General features: G+C 41.4%; 1 protein-coding gene across 3 annotated transcripts in view; it reads left to right on the forward strand.

Annotated features, from left to right (window-relative positions):
* The window catches only part of DPP6 (dipeptidyl peptidase like 6), a 483,312-nt gene that overhangs the window by 76,091 nt on the left and 386,684 nt on the right, over nucleotides 1-20,537 (forward strand). Inside the window, exon 1 of one of the 3 annotated variants that reach the window (XM_080974040.1) lies at nucleotides 19,114-19,357. The exons of the other annotated variants lie outside the window; for them this stretch is intronic. Coding sequence (XP_080830166.1) covers nucleotides 19,271-19,357 — 87 coding nt within the window. The 5' untranslated portion in view covers nucleotides 19,114-19,270. Of the gene's footprint in view, nucleotides 1-19,113; nucleotides 19,358-20,537 lie in introns of those variants that run through there. 3 annotated transcript variants of the gene reach the window in all.

Genomic DNA, 20,537 nt, shown 5'->3' on the forward strand with positions numbered 1-20,537 from the left:
TTGAGATTTCTCCCTAGAGCAATTTTCACAACAAGGTGGTACATTTTGTAGTTAGTTATTGGCTTTTTAATTTTTGAAGTTAGTTTTATTATTGTAGTGTTTGTTTATAACCACCTATATTGCAAGATAGAACACATGCTGGAAAAGCAGAGTGTATGTATCTTTTTTCCTATAAAGCAGTAAATGACCACAGGGTAACTGGCAACCTGTAATAATCAGGTTGTTCAAAGTCTTCATTTCAAACTGAGTATCTTGTGCTTGTATACATTGCTTCCTCCCTCATTTTTAATTATTAGCACACAGCAATGCATTTTACATGTTTTCATATTGTGCTAATGATGCATTTGCTACCCATGGTTGGATTTTTGTATAGGCAGCTTGAGTAATGACGTAGGAGTGTGCTTCAATCAGTTCATTTTTATTATCTCAGTAATTCTTACAATTGTGCAATAGGTCTGTATTATCCATGTTTTGCTAGTGGAGCAGCGAAGCAACAGTGACTTGCTTAAGGCTATTTAGTGAGTACATGACTGAACCAAGATATTAACCTCATCTTCTTGGGTTGCATGCTTTACAGACTGCATGCTGTCCCACTGTCAGACAAATATAGAACACTAGAGGCAGGACTTTTTCAGTGTTAGCCCGCTCATCTTTTTGAACTCTATTGTGAAAGAGGTACACCCACATGACCCCATTTATATCAATTTTTAAATGGACCTTAAAACCTCTTCTGCCTTATTTTATTGAGATATTCACTGACACATTTTTAGTTTGCTGTTTTAGTTTCAAATTGGATTGTTGTTGTTGTTTTTCAACCCCTGTTTTAGCCAGTTTTTATAAACTACTTCTTGAGAGCTTTGACCTGGAAGGTGACATGAATCCCACAAGTAAGATACAGACTTCATTTGCGTGCACAGCGATTGCATATGGGAGAATGTGGTATTACAGTGACAGTATATAAACTCCCAGCTTATATACATTCATTTAGAATATCTTTGGAAAGTCATACAGTCGCGCATGGAGAGAGCCCTCTCTCCCTGTGATGGATCTTCCTGTTCCAAAGTTCCTCACTGGGTGGAGAGAGCCCTCCATTGTGTACATGCAGTAGCAGCTTCCAGGAGCTGCAGTTATTGCAGATGCTGACCAGAGCATCCTCACATGCCCCCATATAATGCCATTCATGAAAGATCTTCACTGGCTGCCATTATGCTACCAGGCCATATTTAAGGTTCTTCTATTGACTTATAAAGTCCTAAACAACATAGGACCCAGCTACCTGAGGGAGCATCTTCCCCCATACTGAGCTGCTGAGCCACTGATATCAGCTAATGAGGGCCGCCCAGGTGTGGCACAGCCTGCTGAAGTCTATTTTGTGGAGACAAGGAGAAGACCTTTTTTTTTTGCAGTGGCTTCCTCTCTGTGAAATCATCTCCCTTTTTAGTTGTGGCAGGAACTGTTGGTTTAGGCAACTCCTGCAAACAGATCCTTTGCTCCAGACCTCCTCTGGCTTTTAGTACCATTTGGTTTAATGTTTTTTGTCAGGTGGGACATTTTGCTGTTTTGTACTTCAGTGGCTGGTGTGGTGGGGCTGTGCCTCTTACTTGACCTTTCTGTGCCAACCTCACTGTGCTCTGTGCCAGCTTCACTGCTGCTGCACCCTTTTCCATCCAGGTTTTCTTCAGTGACTCATCTGGACAAAGATCAGGTACCTGGCAGAACCCCACCTTGCTACACACTGCTGGTTCTGTGTGTGGAGTTTATTGTTGTGTTTTGAATGCTATTGCAGCATTCAAAAGGTCAGCAACCTTTTTCAGCCATGGGCTGGTCCACTGTCCCTCAGACCATGTGACGGGCTGGACTATTTTTTTGGGGTGTGTGTGTGTAATTAATGAGTTCCTATGCCCCACAAATAACCCAGAGATGCATTTTAAAGAAAAGCACACATTCTACTCATGTAAAAACACCAGGCAGGCCCCACAAATAACCCATAGATGCATTTTAAATAAAAGGACACATTCTACTCATGTAAAAACATGCTGATTCCTGGACTGTCCGTGGGCCGGATTTAGAAGGCGATTGGGCCACATCCGGCCCACGGGCCTTAGGTTGCCTACCCCTGCTGTATACCATCTTGGGATTTTATGGCAGGCAGCATAAAATACACATGTAAATAAACAAACAAAGTTTTAGAATTATCTTTAAAAGTGAAACATCTGAAAATGTCTTGATATTTGAAAAAGTGCAACTGTGAAGAGAAAGAAAAATCTAACCATTGGGGTTAGAGTTCCTTTCCTAACAGTTTGTCCCCATTTTTTAAACGAGGACATAAAATGTGACCATTAGAGAACCGGTTTATCATTGTTTTCCATATGCTTGCACAAAGAGCAGAAATAAACGCATTTTGGGGTGTGTTTTTTTTAGGAAGAGTCACAAAAATTATTCAGTAGAATGCCCTAAACTTCTTAAGTCCCCTGCTAGGCCTAAATTTCCAATGTGTTTTCTTCATTGTTATCCCTCTATCATTTGCACTGTGTCTAATACATTATTGGAAGCATGCAAGTAAATTTAATTTCCGTACCAGCTGTGGTCTCTTCCTTTTGGCACACTGTGATTGTGTGCCTGTGTTCAGAATTAAAATAGAAATGGCTTTTCACGGTGTCTTCCTGATCTGAGGGATTCTGCTAAGTACTGAGCGACAGAACGGCAGAGGGTCTGGTTGAGTCAGGAAGGGATTGCATCCCCAGGACACTGCCTGCCCACACATTATGTGGGTTTTATAACTGTGGTAGATAGTAAGACGGGGAGGGCACACCTGCACAGGTGATGGTAGAATCCTGAGCATTTGTGGCTCTGGTCCAGCCACAGCTTTTCTCTTAGCATCGGCTCACGGTGGAAGAAGGCTTGGACAGAGATATTTGGAATAGCCGAGGAGGACCATTGCAAACTGACGTGATGTGGATATACAGAAAACTGAAAAATGAGAACCCAAGATTAACTGATTTGCCCATCCCTACTCTAAACACCTGGGACGTGGGTGGCGCTGTGGGTTAAACCACAGAGCCTAGGACTTGCCAATCAGAAGGTCGGCGGTTCAAATCCCCGCGACGGGGTGAGCTCCCGTTGCTTGGCCCCTGCTCCTGCCAACCTAGCAGTTCGAAAGCATACAGTGCAAGTAGATAAATAGGTACCATTCCGGCGGGAAGGTAAACAGCATTTCCATGCAATGCTCTGGTTCGCCAGAAGCGGCTTAGTCATGCTGGCCACATGACCTGGAAGCTGTACGCCGGCTCCCTCAGCCAATAAAGCGAGATGAGCGCCGCAACCCCAGAGTCGGTCACGACTGGACCTAATGGTCAGGGGTCTCTTTACCTTTACCTTTACTCTTAACACATTTTTAATGGTATATGCCTAGAGGCAAGTGTAAATTATGAAAGCAACAAACCTGCCTTTGCAAACAGGTTCCTTTTAGGGAGTTGTGACTGGGTGTGACTCTGTGTTGAATGTAGCAAACTTGGAAAGTCTCTATGTGCCTCTGAGTATTGAAAATCACCTGGTGACGAAAGCAAAATTAAAACCTGGCTGATTTTATTTTTGGTGACGGTGGGGAGGCATTAAAAGCTAACTCCCATTGACTTATAAGGCAGCCCAGGGAATGGGGAAGCTAGCTCCCACATCTTCCTTTGAAAAATCCCTTTTGAGCTACAAAGCTGGTGATAATCTCTAAATATTGACTCTTGCATAAAATCTTGGTATCGTGTGCTGAACAAAGCCAAATGGAAAGAGTGGAACACAGAGCCAGGCAGGCCAGCCTATCTGATTGCTATAGATATGTGGATGGAGGTTGGCTTACGAGGATTATATTTCCAGTGATAAATGTCCGTGAAGGCTGATTTCCCAAGACACAAAATAAACCTTTTTTTAAAAAACGAAATAAAATCCTACTGAAAATAAAATGTACAGATAGGCAAAGGGAGAAAAATCATGACACTGTGTCATGGCTGGGTCTTGGTTAACTGTTGTTAAATGATGCCCCTAGAGGTCTCTGCAAGTGTCAATGGTAGATGTTTGCTGCTGAAAAATTATATAACTGGAAATGTCTATGTCAATTCCAGTTTTTAGTATCACTCCCCCGGAAATGTTACTCTACCAGTTTAGTTGCCTGAAATGTTCCATTGCATGTGGCAGCAGTGAAGTATTTATTTGGTTGGTTATTAATAACACTTGCGTGCCACTCCATAATGCAAGGTTCTCTGGGTGGCTTACAGTGAACAATTATTTTATATATCTATATACAGCTCTCCAATGGAATGGTTCCCCAAACAGTAAACAACAAGACAAAATCAAATCAAAATCAGCTTGGTGCCACAGATCGACCATAAAAGAAATGATAAAAACCTGCAATTAGGACAGCAGATTAGAACAATTAAAACTCAATAAGCCTCAGAGAATAAAAATGTATTGCTTGGCACCAACAAGGCAGCAATGTAGGCGCCAAGTAATCTTCTCTGCAGAGAGAATTTCACAGATGAGTCATAATTGAAAAGGCCCTTTCTCTGGGTACAAACCATCTTGCCTCACAACACAGGTGCACTCAGCCTCACTTCTTGATCTCAATGAATGTGTAAATTGATGTGCTCTGCTGTACAGTGGACAGCTTCTGACATCCTTGCATTTCTGGCACCCAATAATTCGTCCAATAGGAACTCAGAGCTGCCTCCTTGTGGTTCCCACACAGCATGCTATATAGCTGGAGAACTTGCCATGGGTTTTGGACCATTCGTGAGTCATTCGCAGAGCAAATGCAAAAATTCTGGGGAGGGGAGGAAAGGACAGTTTAAATCTGATGCACAGGCAAAACACACACGTGTTATGTTGGAACATTACTGGAATGGTAGGTTAAGGACGAACAAGTAAAAGAGGTAATGATTAGATGGGCTATGGACATAGGTAAAACTATTGAACTTTCATCATGGGAAAAATTATGGATGGAAAGTTGGAAATTTACGGCTTGTGAAGTGACAAAGGAAAATCTAATAAAGATGTTTTACAGATGGCATTTAACACCAACCAAAATATGTAAAACGTATAAAACAAAATCAGATCTGTGTTGGAGGTGTAGTCAAGTAGAGGGGACACTCATACATATGTGGTGGACAGGTGATAAAATTAAAGGCTTCTGGGATATGGTGTATGAAGAGCTAAAGAAAATGTTTAAACAAAACTTTGTTAAGAAAACAGTGAAATACAGATAAGTTAGTTTCAATTAGGAAGAATGAACTGTTGTAAGACTGACAGAAGCCCAAAGAACAAAAGAACAAAAAATACGAAAAAGATGAAATATTTAAGAAATCTCAGTTTTATTAGGAAAATGGATGACACGGAAGAGGTAGTTGTTTAAAATGTGTGTTTGATCTGTAAAGTATTAGTTTAATAATGAATGACTTAATGTCATTTTATTTATGATTTTCTTTTTTCTTTATTAAGATTTAACTGTATCAGTGTATGATATTTATGTATGTTTCTGTTTTTCTTTTTTCTTTTCTTTATTCTTTTTTGTAATCTTTCTTAATTTCTTTTTTCTTTTTCAAGTTTGTAAGTTTTGATTTGTATGTATTTGCAACAAAACAAAAAGAAAAAGAAAAAAGAAGTTTTTTCTTGGGGATATTAGACACAGATATAGCCAGAGTTAATAAGAAAATATTACTTTACGCTACAGGGGCTGCGAGTACACTATTTGCCAAAATTTGGGAAAAAGAAACAATCCCAACAAAAAAAGAGTGACAAGATAAACAATTTGACTATATTGAATTGGCTAGATTTACAGAAGCCATTAGGGGTCAGCCCAAGCAAAAATTTCAAAAATAATGGGGAAAATATAGAGAATGCCTTAAAAAGCGGTGCCCTCTAATTAATACTTGGACTTGTTTCGATTAACTTCTGCAAAATAAATTATGGCATAAAAGTTAAAAACAGAAAGAAAATGGGTAATAATGAACTAAGAAGGAGACAGTTTACCAAAAAAGAAAAGAGAACTGTGTTGAGGATGAAGGAAGTCAATTGGAAGAAAAGAAGAATTGAAATATGATACAGTATATATATATTGTGTAATCTGTGTACGTTTCCGTATGCTACTATGTTTTATTTTTATTTCTTTGATTGTGTATTATTACTTTTATGTTTAGTTTTATGAGTATGTGTGTATGTGATGTAAAATTATATATATATAACACATGTTAATGTCTTTAGTAGAAGGCAGGGAAGCTATTGATCTAAGAATCTCTGTTCTCTGTGTTGAGCAGAAGAAAGCAAAGAGGCAGCTACACACCAACAAAACTGGGCATATTGATTTCACAGATGGAGAAACCTTGTTTTTCAATTCTTCTTTAACACTCTCATTTTTGCACTTGGAAAAAAAGATTCCACTGAAGGAGGTTTATCCTGTTACTGGTGTGGCATCAGGAGAATGACATCAGGGATGTGTTGTAAACAGGCTGTCAGTCATGTTCTGGAAAGAGAGAGAGAGAGAGAGAGAGAGGTAGACAAACCTCACAAAACAGCTAGTGAATTAGCAAAATACATTTTCCCCTCCCTTCCACACACAATCAGGACCCAGAGTGGGCTAATTAAATCCCACAATCAACAAGAGGCTGCAGATGCACAAGCTCACTCCAGCTTTGCAAATCCTTCTAATTCAAAACTCTTAAGACTTTTCGGGGAGTGTGATTTGTGTTTTAAAGGCTAAGCACGTTAATCTCTCCTACATGCATCATATAATTTAATCTTATTAAAAGGAAATCCACTAAACATCCTGTTTTCCCCATCAAAACTTCCCCGGTATAAGCCGCTATGTGCAATGAGCGGTAAAGGTACACTCACCACCTGTGTAAAATCAAAATACAAAGCCACTCTCGCAGAAGTAATGTATGTTGCTGCTTTTCCTCTTGTGTGGCGCCTATGTACCATCCTATCTCATCATAACCATGCTGCTGCTAAGGTTTGGCTTAACATGTTTGCTGAACTTCAGTTATCCCCTGCCACTATGAGCAATAAGCAGGCATTGTGGGATATGTAGTCCAGCAATATCTGGAGGGCCAAAGGTTTTCTAAGCTGTTGCAGTCCAGCTCCACTTATCCATACGTCCTGGGGAAAGTGAAAATATTTACATAATACAATGTGCACACACTCAGGTAAATGGGGATGTTCTTATAAGGAGAGTCATAGTGACCCGAGCCTACACGAACTTCACATAGGCTTGCTTAAGTAAATAAAAATTTGGATGGTTATGTGTTATTCATGTGAAAACTGTAATTTGCACAACTTTTTCGGCAGAGGTCCCACACTTATGCAGCTCTCTCCCCTAGAAAGATTTAGGATTATTCTTTTTTAAGTATGTAAAACTCTTTAAAAAAACCAGGTTGTTTTTATTAATTTCTGCTGCTTTTATTAAGTGCTGCCAATGTTTTAACTGCTGTTGTTCAGTTTTAAGGGGGTGCAATGTGATTTTAATTGGATGGTTAGTTTATTATATTTTACAAAACTGCTTTTGTTAATTGTGCCCTAAAATGTGGTGTACAGTATATATACACCAGTTATAAATAAATACAGCCTTTTAAAAATCAGGCCTGTGCCCATTAATACAGGCAAACATTCCTGTGGAGAGAAGCGGGGACCACAAACAGTAGGTGTTTCTGTTTCTATTTTAGTTTTAATAAGAGGCAGTGGTGATACAAGCATTGCTGACTTTCTCTTCTGAAATAATAAATATTTAGAGCAGAAAGTTACATGTTTGGTTGCCTGTCCTTGCACTTACTTCATATGAGAAAATTGGAGCTTAATACCACCTGTGCAATAATAAGTTCAACATATATTCTTCCATCCTGGCACATATAAATGCATGTGGCATTTACGTGTCACCTGTCCCTGCTGGCTATGGACAGTGCTAACAGGTGTGCAGATCGTACACCCATGTGAAATGAGTTGCATGATGCAGGCATTTTTTGCTGCTAAGCAGGGCTTTTGAATGGCAGCCATTGACAAAAACAACAACAAATGTCAATCGACTTCCATCTGTGACCAAATAGTTTCTAGTTGACATGCAGCATATGCTGAGAACACTGATGCCATTATTTCTCAGCCATTGCATTCAGTTTATTCTTAATACGTACAACTAAAAATAGAATTTCCTTTTTCTAACAGGATTGCATTGCTGACTCTACATTAGTAGAAATATCGGGTGTCTTGTCAGATTTCCCCACACTCTATGTATTCAAACATTTAATAATAATAATAATAATAATAAATTTTATTTATATCCCGCCCTCCCCAGCCGAAGCCGGGCTCAGGGCGGCTAACAACAATCAAATAATCAAAAAATCAAATAATCACACAATCTAAAAATATTTCATTATAAAAATTAATTAATTTCAGCTTTTCTTGCCATATTTCAGTTAGGTCACATACGAATTTGATGTCGTTCCTTCCAACTGAGTGCTCTAATTTGTCAAACCCATCATGCATTTATGTGTGTGTGTGTGTGTGTGTGTGTGTGTGTGTGTATACTTATCTTATACAATGTTTTGGACTTCCATTGGCCACATCTGAAGATTTTTCAATCTTTATCACTTTGTCTACATTTCTTAATTTCTCTATTACTTTTAATCGTCGAACTCTCTTCATAGTCTTCATTGCAATATTTCGCACAGTCCTCCTTACAAAACTTATTGCAGTCCTACTAGCGTAATCTGTTTATTACAATTGCTTTTCAAATAGTTCAAATATTTACGCCAGTCCTCTAAGGATCTCTGGTCCCGCAGGTTTCGGATCCTTCCTGTCATTTTATCTAATTCTGCATAGTTCATTAATTTCATTTGCCACTCTTCTTTCGTGGGTAGTTCTCATCATGCATTTTCATCCTGTCCTCCTAAGTGTTTTGTTTCCTTCCAATTTTGTTCAAATAATAAACACACACCCAGCTTATTCACCCGTGCCATTTTGGAAGGTGTTGAATAATTAGGGTGGCCACAGGAAACTTCCAGTTGATGAGGCTGGAAAGAACTAGCATCTGTTTCATAGTGTTCTATGCCTAGGCAGCATTCTGAAATAAGGACTTTTCACCAAGTTCTATGTTACACCATGATGTAATGTATTAAGGCTCCCCCAGTTCCCACTATTGATTAAAGACTCCCTGATCGTTTTTCTAGCTCACACATTCATTTCAGCACTGTAAACACTGGCACAGGGCAGTGTAAGGGTTAAACAGGCTGGGAAACAAAAATCCAGACCACAGAAAGGAAAACACACAACTAGTTTTGTTCCCCAATGTAGAACTACAAGTGCAATAAAGGCTATTAGTTATTTACTGCTTCCCATGAAGCATCCAAAAGCGACCAACCCCAAAAATACATCAACAATAAACACATATATAAAAATAAATTGAAGTCCAATGGAGGCACCCAAGAGATAATAGAGACAGCGCCCATCCTAAATGTAATGGGATGATGTTTCAAAGAAGGAACTTAGGCATCCTACACTGCTGTGAATTTGCCCATAAGAATTCAACCACCATAGCTGATAACTCCCAAACAGCAATGATTCATTGCATCTTCTGGACAGCTGTAACAAAAGAGGATGACCCGTGTCTCTCGTTCTCAGGTGGAAACAAGATCTAGACCTCTCCCAGTAAGTCCAAAGTGAGGCTTCACTGATGGGACAGGCAGAGCATCCTTGAATCCACCCCCCCCCCCGGAATTATTTTTTAAAACATTGTCACTTTGTCTTCAATCAATAAAACTGAGGCTAATTGCCTTAGATAGTTCTCTCTTAGAAGTCCCCCTTCTGCCAGCTGTTCTTTCATGCTATTTTCAGCAAAACCAGCAGAGTCAAGCTACTCCCTGTGCTATCCTGCAATTATAGTACTGTATCCTAATCAACAGGTTGACAAAAATTCGGCCTCATGTCCTGTTGCCACAGTTATATATAGATCTTAAGCTATATCTACCCTTTAGTAATTTTCCGTTCCACTTCCTCACAGATGATGTCCTCCAGTCCTTCTCTTCATGCTCATGTTCATGGCCACCTGGTAATGCCAACAGTGGCTAAATTATATATATTTGTCTCATCGCCTCCCTCTCTATTCACTGTAACAAAGCCAGCATGGAATTCACATGTGTTTCGCAATAACTCCACTGTAGTTATGAGACACGGGTGGCGCTGTGGGTTAAACCACTGTGCTGTTTGGGCTTGCCGATCGAAAGGTCGGCGGTTCGAATCCCCGCGACGGGGTGAGCTCCCGTTGTTTGTCCCTGCTCCTGCCAACCTAGCAGGTCGAAAGCATACAGTGCAAGTAGATAAATAGGTACCATTCCGGCGGGAAGGTAAACGGCGTTTCCATGCACTGCTCTGGTTTCACCAGAAGCGGCTTAGTCATGCTGGCCACATGACCCAGAAAAACTGTCTGCGGAAGTGGACAAACGCCAACCTGTGAAGCGAGATGAGCGCCGCAACCCCAGAGTCATTCGCGACTGGACTTAATTGTCAGGGGTCCCTTTTTTTTGTCAGGGTACCTTTTAGATAGGCTGGCTACTTACACATGTGTCTCCAAAAAAAGAATGCGTTAGCAAAAAGAGGACACAGATTTGCTTAATGTTTGAATATGCCAGTTTATATGTGTTTGTGCAAATTTAGAAATAGTTGCTACAGTCAAGTAGAAACACATTTCACTGAAGTAGGAGATGGATGTGACCGAACTGTGATCAGGTGGTTTGTATGTTTCATTAACCTGCTGTCTGGTTAATGGCCAATTTCAAGGCCCCCTGAGCACCCTCATTATGGTTCTTTAAACTAGACTTGGAATATAGGAGTGCCATTTGTAAAATAAGACATATGGCCTCTCTAAACGGTATATGAGGGGGCTGCTTTCTTGGTAACATAACAGGTATAAATCTACCCACAGATGGCGGCACAGGTATTGAAGTCTAACCTCTGTCATCCAATGACTCAGGCAAGGTTCACCACAAAAACTAATCAGAACACCACAGCCAGCAATGTGAGGGGTCCAGTTACTTATTAGTACCTGCCACCTTCAGTGCCACTCTGCATCCCTACCATTTCAAGTTCATGAATAAATTTTGTGAATTATCTGGAGTGGGGAATTCTTTGGAAACAATGTCCTATAAACCTATTCTGAGTTATATCTCTGAAGTTTTTTTTTTTATCCCCCACCTTTCAAACTCAAAAACTGAGTCACTCAAGGTCATTACCAGTAGTCAGCTCAGTCGTGTTTTTTTTTTTTTTAGTTTCATCAAGGCTTAACTTTGGCACTTCTTTGCAAATGCACAATATCAAAATGCAGGCTCTGGACCTGTGAAATGATTATGATAATAAGGAGACTACATTAATTTCAGCAAGTGGAGAGGTACTTACTTGTGAACAAATCAGGACTGAAGTAATCTCCCATACGCCTGGAATTAGGGGCAAGCTTTTTCAGTACAGAGGATGGGATTTTGTAGTTAGGTTTTATCCCCACTTCTTTTGTGGGGGCTGTTCTCACACGGACACTTTACTGCTGTATCCTCTACTGAATGCACCACTGCTTAAAGGTTTTGTACATTTCTAGATGCTGGTTTGCTGCTTCAAATTGCTCTTGGAAGATCTAACAGTAACTTATTGCTAGTTCTCCTGGGTTGATTGAAGGAGACAGCTCAAACTGTTCAGGAGAAAGGTGTAACTAGTTCTGTTCCCTTGGGCAGAAGCAATTAGGTGGCATCTCCTTTTTTTCCAAAAGGCTGCCATGCAGTCCCTTACTCAATGCAAAGGTTGCTGCTGCTTTTTTCTTCTCAGCCTGTGGACAAAGCAGATGGGAATTTACGTAGCCGTGTCAATTAAAGCAGGAGTCATCTAGTTCATTGCTTACTCCTGAGCATCCAAGAGGAGAAAGGAGACATGGAAAAGGCAGCTAAAAGAGGAAAAAATCTAAACTGAAAAATTACAGTTGCTGTTAAGCATCTCCCAGAGAGGCTAAGCCAAATGCATCTGATCACTCAACTCCCAAGTACTGTTAGTTGCCATGAAGCTTATTGTATCTGTCTGCAAACTTACCAGTATTTAAAAAGCCATTTTCAGTTTGAGTGTAGGAATGAAGTATTTTACTGCTAAATCTTAGAGTGGAACTAAGCTACTTCTTTGAGTCACAGTTGCTTTCCACACACGGCCTTTTCCTGAGGTGGGCAGGTCACTTGCCTGTCACTGCCTGCCTTCCTGTCCCCAAAGCCAGATCTCTGTAAGGTAGCCGTGCGTCCGACTTTACAGAGGAGTTGTCTCTCTGTCAGAGGGCATCCTTTCTCTTTAACATTACATAAGTCCACTTTAAAGAAAAAGAAGCATAAGGGGAGAGAGCCTTGAAATTGGCCAGTTAACATTTAGCATCTCAGACAGCAGACACAAAGGTCAGCAGATCACAGTCTTCCACACCATGGCACAATGTATTCTGTTCTATTTGAATTACAGTTATTTAATCTCAACAATTCATATACCACTAAATTGTGGTCGTCTCTAACCTAGTGTACAAGCAACTCTGCACAGAAAGGATAAAAATCAGACAAAATATCAGAATTAAGGAAGTACAAGGGTGATCATGGGAAGGAGGAGCTCTCTTCTCTGCAAGGCAACCAGCTTTTGTTTTGCCTCTGAGTAAAACAGGCAGAAGAAGATAAAATAACAAGCAGGATTTGCCCAAAATATGGAAGGCTGCTCAGTTCCTTTGGTCCTACATGGCATTGGTCACTAGGACCATTTTTAATGATGACATTGGCTAACTGAAACTCCTGTGATTTATAAATATTTAGGGGATGGGTGGGCAGAGGGAGAATGCATTTTAAAAATATCAGTCTGGCATTCAGAATGCCACATGCTACCCCACTCTGTGCCTTGCATTTTTAAAGAGATGCTGGAAGGCTTAGCAGTCGTCCAATAGAAAAGCCAAGGGATTGATAACAGTTCGAATGGCAGCTCTGACGGCGATTACTTCTGCACTTTAGAGAAAGTCTCTTAGGAAGACAAGGCTGCAAGATCAAGATATTAAAGATTACTTTGGCAGTGATTGACAAGAGCACCCCACAGACATCGCCACAGGTAGGAATCCTTTTGGATCTAGAGGTGGCTGAAGCACCAAGTTTATTTAGGGACCTTTAATTTTTTATTTTAAAAGAAAAAAAAATGTTGATGTCTACAAATGTGATTCACAAACCAAGTAAGCCAGATGAATGTTTGGTTTTTTTATTTAATCTTAGTCTGAACCACCATTCACTGAGTGAAGCAGTAGAATGGTTCCAATCCTTTAGACCAATATTAAAACAGCATAATAATCAAAACAACCATCAGAACAGAGAACAGAACTCAAGAAAATCCAGGTAATAAGAAAACTTCAGTTCAGCTTCAAGTCTGGCCTGTGGTCCATCTAGTTCAGTATTGTCAACACTGACTGGCAGTGGCTCTGCAGGGTTTCAGGAAGGACCAAATGAAGGAGAAGAAGGAGAAGAAGAAGAAGAAGAAGAAGAAGAAGAAGAAGAGGAGTTTGGATTTGATATCCCGCCTTTCACTCCCTTTAAGGAGTCTCAAAGCGGCTAACATTCTCCTTTCCCTTCCTCCCCCACAACAAACACTCTGTGAGGTGAGTGGGGCTGAGAGACTTCAGAGAAGTGTGACTAACCCAAGGTCACCCAGCAGCTGCATGTGGAGGAGCGGGGACGCGAACCCGGTTCCCCAGATTACGAGACTACCGCTCTTAACCACTACACCACACTGGCTCTCAGAAGCTTTCCCACAACTCCACCTGGAAGCACAATGAACTGAACCAAGGATCTCTTGCATGCAAATCACTGAGCTACAGACCTCCCACAATTGACAGAACCAAGTAAGCAAGAACATGGCAACAGTTTTTACAGTTCATGTGAACAACAGTTGTGCAGTCTAAAACTATGCAAGCTAGTGTATTTCCTTTTAAACCAGATGTGCTGGAGGAGACTCTTGAGAGTCCCATGGACCGCAAGAATATCAAACGTATCCATTCTTAAGGAAATCAGCCCTGAGTGCTCACTGGAAGGACAGATCGTGAAGCTGAGGCTCCAATACTTTGGCCACCTCATGAGAAGAGAAGACTCCCTGGAAAAGACCCTGATGTTGGGAAAGTTTGAGGGCACAAGGAGAAGGGGACGACAGAGGACGAGATGGTTGGACAGTGTTTTCGAAGCTACCAACATGAGTTTGACCAAACTGTGGGAGGCAGTGGAAGACAGGAGTGCCTGGCGTGTTCTGGTTCATGGGGTCACGAAGAGTCGGACATGACTAACAACTAAACAACAACAATATTACCTGAAAGTGGCTATCTAGACACAATGAGGGTATTATGCATTCTAAACATACTGACCTACCGGAGTAGTCTGGAGAGGAACCTCAGGGGTAAAACACTTTGTACGCAGAGGTTTCTGGGTTCAAAACCAGGTACCTTCAGATGCAAGGATCAAGTTGCGGGTGGTATAAAAGACATCTGATTGTGATCTTGGCAAGCAGCTACTAGTCACTGTAGACTGGAGGAGGGAACTGTGGCCCTCCATATCTTGCTTGATTCCAACTCCCATCATACTTTATCTTTGGCTATGCTAGCTGCAGCTGATGACAACTGGAATTGGAGAACATCTGGGTGGCCACAGGTTTCCCACACCTGTAATTGACAGCACTGGGCTAGATGCACCAAAGAACTTAGTCTAAGGCAGCTTCATATGTTCATAATGGGCATGCTTTCCTTCTTCAGAATAGCACAACTGTGAGGGTAGAGATAATTGGGAATGGCCAGTCAATTTGTTATGCACCAAGCTGCTAATGTGTCAATTTGTTCTGATGAATGAACCGTGCGAGGCCCCTGTCCTGTGTGAGACTAAGTGAGCAGAGCCATTTGAAATATAAGGCAGTCAAATACCATAGCAATTCAGCATGCCAAATAAGTAATACAAAACTGGAAAAATCAAGTTTGTATTATAATTATGATTATCCTTTTCCCATTCAATACGGCTTCGTTTAATGGGCAGCTTATATGCATAAAAAGCATAGGATAACTGGGTATTAAAATAAAGATATTTCTCTTTGGGTGGAATAGCTCATAAAACTGATGATGAGTTTTATTCTGTCGGCGATATTTTTCCCCCCATGCTGCATTTGTGCCTCATCTGGAATGTGTTGGTTGGTTGTTTGGAGGGGGAAAGGATTTTGTGAAAGGGTTGTGGTTTTATGTTTTGCAATGTTTCATTCAAATGTTACACATGAGATTACTTTGATAGATTGTGCCTTCTGCAAATGTTGCTCTTGACGTTCAGTTTTATTTCATATTAAGGAATATGATTTATTTTATCGCATTTATATATTGCTTTTATTCTATGATGGAACTCATGGAGCTGTATATCAGTTTCCCAGGTGGTCTCACATACAGTTACTGACCAGACCTAGACCAGGTTAGCTTCAGCAAGCTTGCAGTCCCTTTGTGCTATACGCTGAGCCTGTATTTCTGTCAGCCACATACAGTGGCATAAATTTTATAATCCTTGAGAATTTTTTTTTTAAAGCTATATATAAGAGGAAGCACATACCCTTCAGAAAAGTAACAATTGGAATTGTGTTTTGAAATTAGCCATTGCAAATTTTGGGAGTGGAAGATTTTGGGCACCACATGGTGGAACAGAGTCTCAAACAAGCTCTTCCAAGCTTACATTCCCAGCATGTTCACACTCCTCTCTCGGTGACGTCTACGCTGGCTTGATCATGGCCGCAGAATGGAAGATGGCAGGATCCCCAGGTCCGTTGGCAGACCGACTCTGTGTTACAAAGATGTTTGCAAATGAGAAGCCTGGCAGCATCAACCCCACTCTGTGAAAATCCCTTGCAGACGAGCACAGTGCCTGGAGACAGACGGTCAGGTTGTGGATCCACAGCAGTGGCCAGAGGAGGAGTGCAGAGAGAGGAAATGGCACAGTGCATCTGCATCAGCAGAACCAGACGCCTTCATCTGTCCCAGCTGCAACAAAACATGTCTCTCCCATATCTGTCTCTAAAGCCATAGCAGGTGCTGTAACTCTCCAATGGTTTGACTTCACTCCCAAAGGCACACTCCTCCATTGTCTCCCGAGACAGATGCCAGCTTACAACAAAATATATTATTGTGGTCAGGTTGACTGAGCCACGCCTTTGAGGCAGGGTTTTGAATCCCTGGGATTGAAAACCTTTTAGCAACACAGGAAGCTGCCTTATACTGAGTCAGACAATTGTTCCATCTAATTCTGTATTGCTCACACTGACCGGCAGCAGGTTTCCAGGATTTCAGAGAACAGTCTCTCCTCACTGAGCTATGGCCCTTCCCTGATCTATTCCTAGCTATCTGACAAATTCCTTAATTTGCATCCAGACCCGATTCTTCCTATTGAAAGATAGAGACCAATAAGAACAAATCCTGATCCTAGTGCACCTATTGTTCTGGAAAACAAGTGAAAGTAATTCCTTTCTGATTTTAGTGTGCTACACATGTTTTCTGTATGACCCAAGTAATGCATTGTGCAGTGCGAGTTCTCTCTAGCCATGATAGCCTGTTATCATTCAGGCAAGAGGGCAGTATTGAACTAAGGGCAAAACCGCTTGGTTCCTGGATGCTGGCTTCTCATAGGCATCTGGTTGGCTGTTGTGGGAACAAGTTGCTGGGCTAGCTGGATGAGTCTTTGGTCCAACCCAGCAGGGCTCTTTACATGTTTTTACAATGTTCTTTAAAGAGGAGTATATACATTGGGTCTTCCTTCACTCAGATATTTCTCTTGGCGGTTCACATAGTTATTTCTATATGACAGCTCTTTATCTGTTACTGAAATAGATACATCAAGAGGAATTTACCTTGGTCCTTGTACTATTTTACAAAATGTTTCTAGAGTAGGGCTTTTGCCCCCCCCCTTTATTACAGCACCACAACTCATTATAGAAAGAATAGCTGTGACATTTCTTGAGACCAAAGGAAAACACTGTGGTATCTACTCATTTCAGCTGAAAACAATGAACTGTAATTTTTTGTTAAGTTTTTATTTTGCAAATGAGACAAAGTACAGCTATTAAGGAGTAATTAAGCTCCACCTTCTGCCCACCTCCGAACATCCAGCAAGCTCATAGCTCCCCTTCATTTACCAGTGACAAATGTGTGGTTTTCAAGAATTAAAAGTAAGAAAGAGCAAAACTAGAAATAGGCTTGCCTCTGAGGGCTGCTTCCCACAAGACTATTTTCCTGTATACATTGCTATTATTGGTTGCTGGAAACCACAGGAGTGGAGAATGCTCTTGTGCCTGAGTTCTGCTTTAGAGTTTCCCACAGGATAAGCACCATGAGAGCAAGATGCTGGCTTAGGTGGGCCAGCAGGCACTTCTTGCATTCTTACCATTTAAAGAACACATATTATTTAGGAAACATGCATGGCAAAACATTTGGGCTGCATGGAAAACTTGATGGGAATTCATTGCCAGTTGTGGCTTCCTGCTGCCTGTACACAACTGAGAACAGACAAGTGTCTGCATTGCATGCTACGAAAGTGTGGTAACCTATGTAGGAAATCTTCCTATGAAAACAGCAGTCACTTTTGTGGTACTTCATAAGGACTAGCAAATTGTTGTGGCACAAGCTTTCATGGGACAAATCCCACTACATCAGATACATGGAGCATTTTCTCAAGTTGACAGGTGTATATGCACATAGCTGTGGACTCTGCAATGTAGAGTAAAATATTTATCTGCTTGCCAGCATAGGATAGTGCATCATACATCTGGAGACGTGGACTTTATTTCATGAAAACTTTATGCCATAATAAATTTGCTAGTCTGCATGGTCCCACGAGGCTTTTAGTCTGTTGCAGCAAAACCAGCAAACACAGCTACCTTTCTGGAAATGTTTTTGCATGAAGCTGCTTTCAGGGGTGTCTTGAGTGCATTTGGAGGTGGTTAGGAAGTTGGTCTAAATTGCCACCTGAGTACACCTTCAAACCCATCATAATATGGAACCAACTGGTAACCCTCCAACCTTTCTGAGAAACTCAAGCTCAAAAAGATATACTGTTAAAGGTAAAGGTAATGGTAAAGGGACCCCTGACCTTTAGGTCCAGTCACGGATGACTCTGGGGTTGCGGTGCTCATCTTGCTTTATTGGCTGAGGGAGCTGGCGTACAGCTCCTGGATCATGTGGCCAGCATGGCTAAGCTGCTTCTGGCGAACCAGAGCAGCGCACGGAAATGGCGTTTACCTTCCCACTGGAGTGGTACCTATTTATCTACTTGCACTTTGACGTGCTTTCGAACTGCTAGGTTGGCAGGAGATACTGACTGTAGCAATATCCTATTTGGTTATCCCCCATTGATAACGCACTACCCATAGCAGAGACTTAACTGAAATGTTAATGGTGAGTCTCCTGCCCACTCCCTCTGATATATAAGAGGCATACCCCTGTATTGCAACAGTGATATTTTCTCACCTGCTCAACAGTTTATTTAAATCTATTTGTTATTTCAGCACTTTGAAAAGGAAAGACCTAGTGACTTGCTAGTCTCCCTCCCTCCCCCTTTCTCCTTCCTTGTAGCATTGATTTGTTGTCTTATTTAAATACAGAGTTCAGTATTCAGGTATGTAAGTGCAACATAAATAAAATGGCATACCCAGCAGAGCCAGAGGGGCTATCTCTTCCTGGGAGCTGAAATAATTTACGACAGGCTAAGGCAACAGCATAAATATTGTTGGGGGTTTATCACAACCAAAGACTATAAGCCGCATTTGGAGCCGGTGGGCTTGGGGAAGAGGAGAAAAGAGAGAAGGGGGAGAGACGGTGGGTGGGTTGTAAAATATCTAGCTAGCTAGATATCACAGAGAGAATTTGCAGAGCTAAGTTGGGGTGAAGCGAGCAGTTGTGCCTGTAAGTGGCTTGATTTCATCTTTGTGCAAGCCATTCACAAAAATTTCCTGTGGACTTGCTATTGGGAAGGAGTGGGAGAGAGGTTACTTTATCTTGGTGTTACAAAGCCCTGGAGGAAGAGGAGCAAAACCACATATGAGAAAGATGTTGGATTATTTGGGCATGATTTCCTAATGGAAAGGAGAAGGTATGCTGAGTGCAAGAGAGGATCCAGAAGCTTTTTGTGTGTTGGAAAGGCAGAGCATGGCTTTGATCTGATTTAAGAGTAAAAGGAGATCTCTTGTCATTTTTGCCACCATGTCAATGATGATATCAGCACACCAAAAAGTGACCACTACTACCAGCACCACCTTTTCTTCAGCAGCCTCTGCCATCAGTAAACTGGTAGGTAACTGTTCTTCCATTGGTTTGCATGTTTCCAAGGCACTACATCCAGAAATGTCCCTGTTGAAACAAATAAATGTTGCAAAATAAATTCTATGTTCTCTGCAGTCTTAAGAATGCATATCCTGAATGCATGGGTGTTTCCTTTGGTCTGCATAGAGTAGTAGTAACCGAGTGCACGTTACACAGAGTTAAAACTTTTCTCTTTTTTTGTTAAACTTGTGGGGTTTTTTGCCTTTGCATTTTTGCATTTGCTGATGTCTGTAGTGTTGCACAGGAAAATACAGCAGCAGTTTGGGATGGGTGGCAGAGGGGGGAGTGGGTGTGGTGGGCGTGAGAGAGAAAAGCCAGGGGAAAGGAACTTTGCTAGAGACACAGGAATTATTCAAAATTCAATTTGTGTTTAAGTGCATGCTAATAAGGTGGAGGACAGAGTAGGAGCTCAGAGCTCACAAGAACGTCATGGAATGAAGGAATAAATTAATTTCTAGGCTGCAGTTGTTCTGTTTCAGCTCAGCTACAAATTACTATGGAAATTCATTTTCCCCCTCCCCCTTTTCTTTCCTTCCCCATTCTCTTTTTCTCTCTCCTCCCAAGGCTTTAAAACGAGGAGTCAGCTGAAATTTAGTGCATGATGTATAGAGGTGCGCTGAGAAACTGGAGAGGGGAGGTGGGGAGAGCAGGGGGAGATGAATTACTCAATTCATTTAAACTAACAACAGCAACAGCCTTCTTTTTGTTGTAAAGCTCTGGATCAGCAATTTTGCTCTGTACTTCCGCAAGGCTGCTGCTGCTTTGGCGGGTGGGGAAATCATTCCTTTTAAACATGCACACACCCTGGAAACAAAACCACAGAGAGGGGGCTTCTCATCCTTTGTGATACAGGAACATGCACACATATGCAAGCACACACACCGTTGATTTGGGGCTCCTCTCTTCTCATGCAACATACGTAAGGCAGAGAGGCATATATAGCTTTTCTTTGAAACCTCTGCTGTCTTCTCTAACAGCTCCGCCAGCAATTTAGCTCCTGGGTTTCTGAAGTCAATTACAGTGTTCCTTTCTCACCTGATAAATCATCAACCCAAACCTATTTGTTTGAGGCGCCAGCCCTAGCCTCTAGTCTGGAGGCTGCTAGGAAGAGATGTGAGGCGCACTCAGGACAGGAGGGCCCAGGGTC

Source organism: Podarcis pityusensis (genome assembly GCF_964106645.2).
Source record: "Podarcis pityusensis genome assembly, chromosome: 12".
In the NCBI taxonomy this organism is placed as follows: domain Eukaryota; kingdom Metazoa; phylum Chordata; class Lepidosauria; order Squamata; family Lacertidae; genus Podarcis; species Podarcis pityusensis.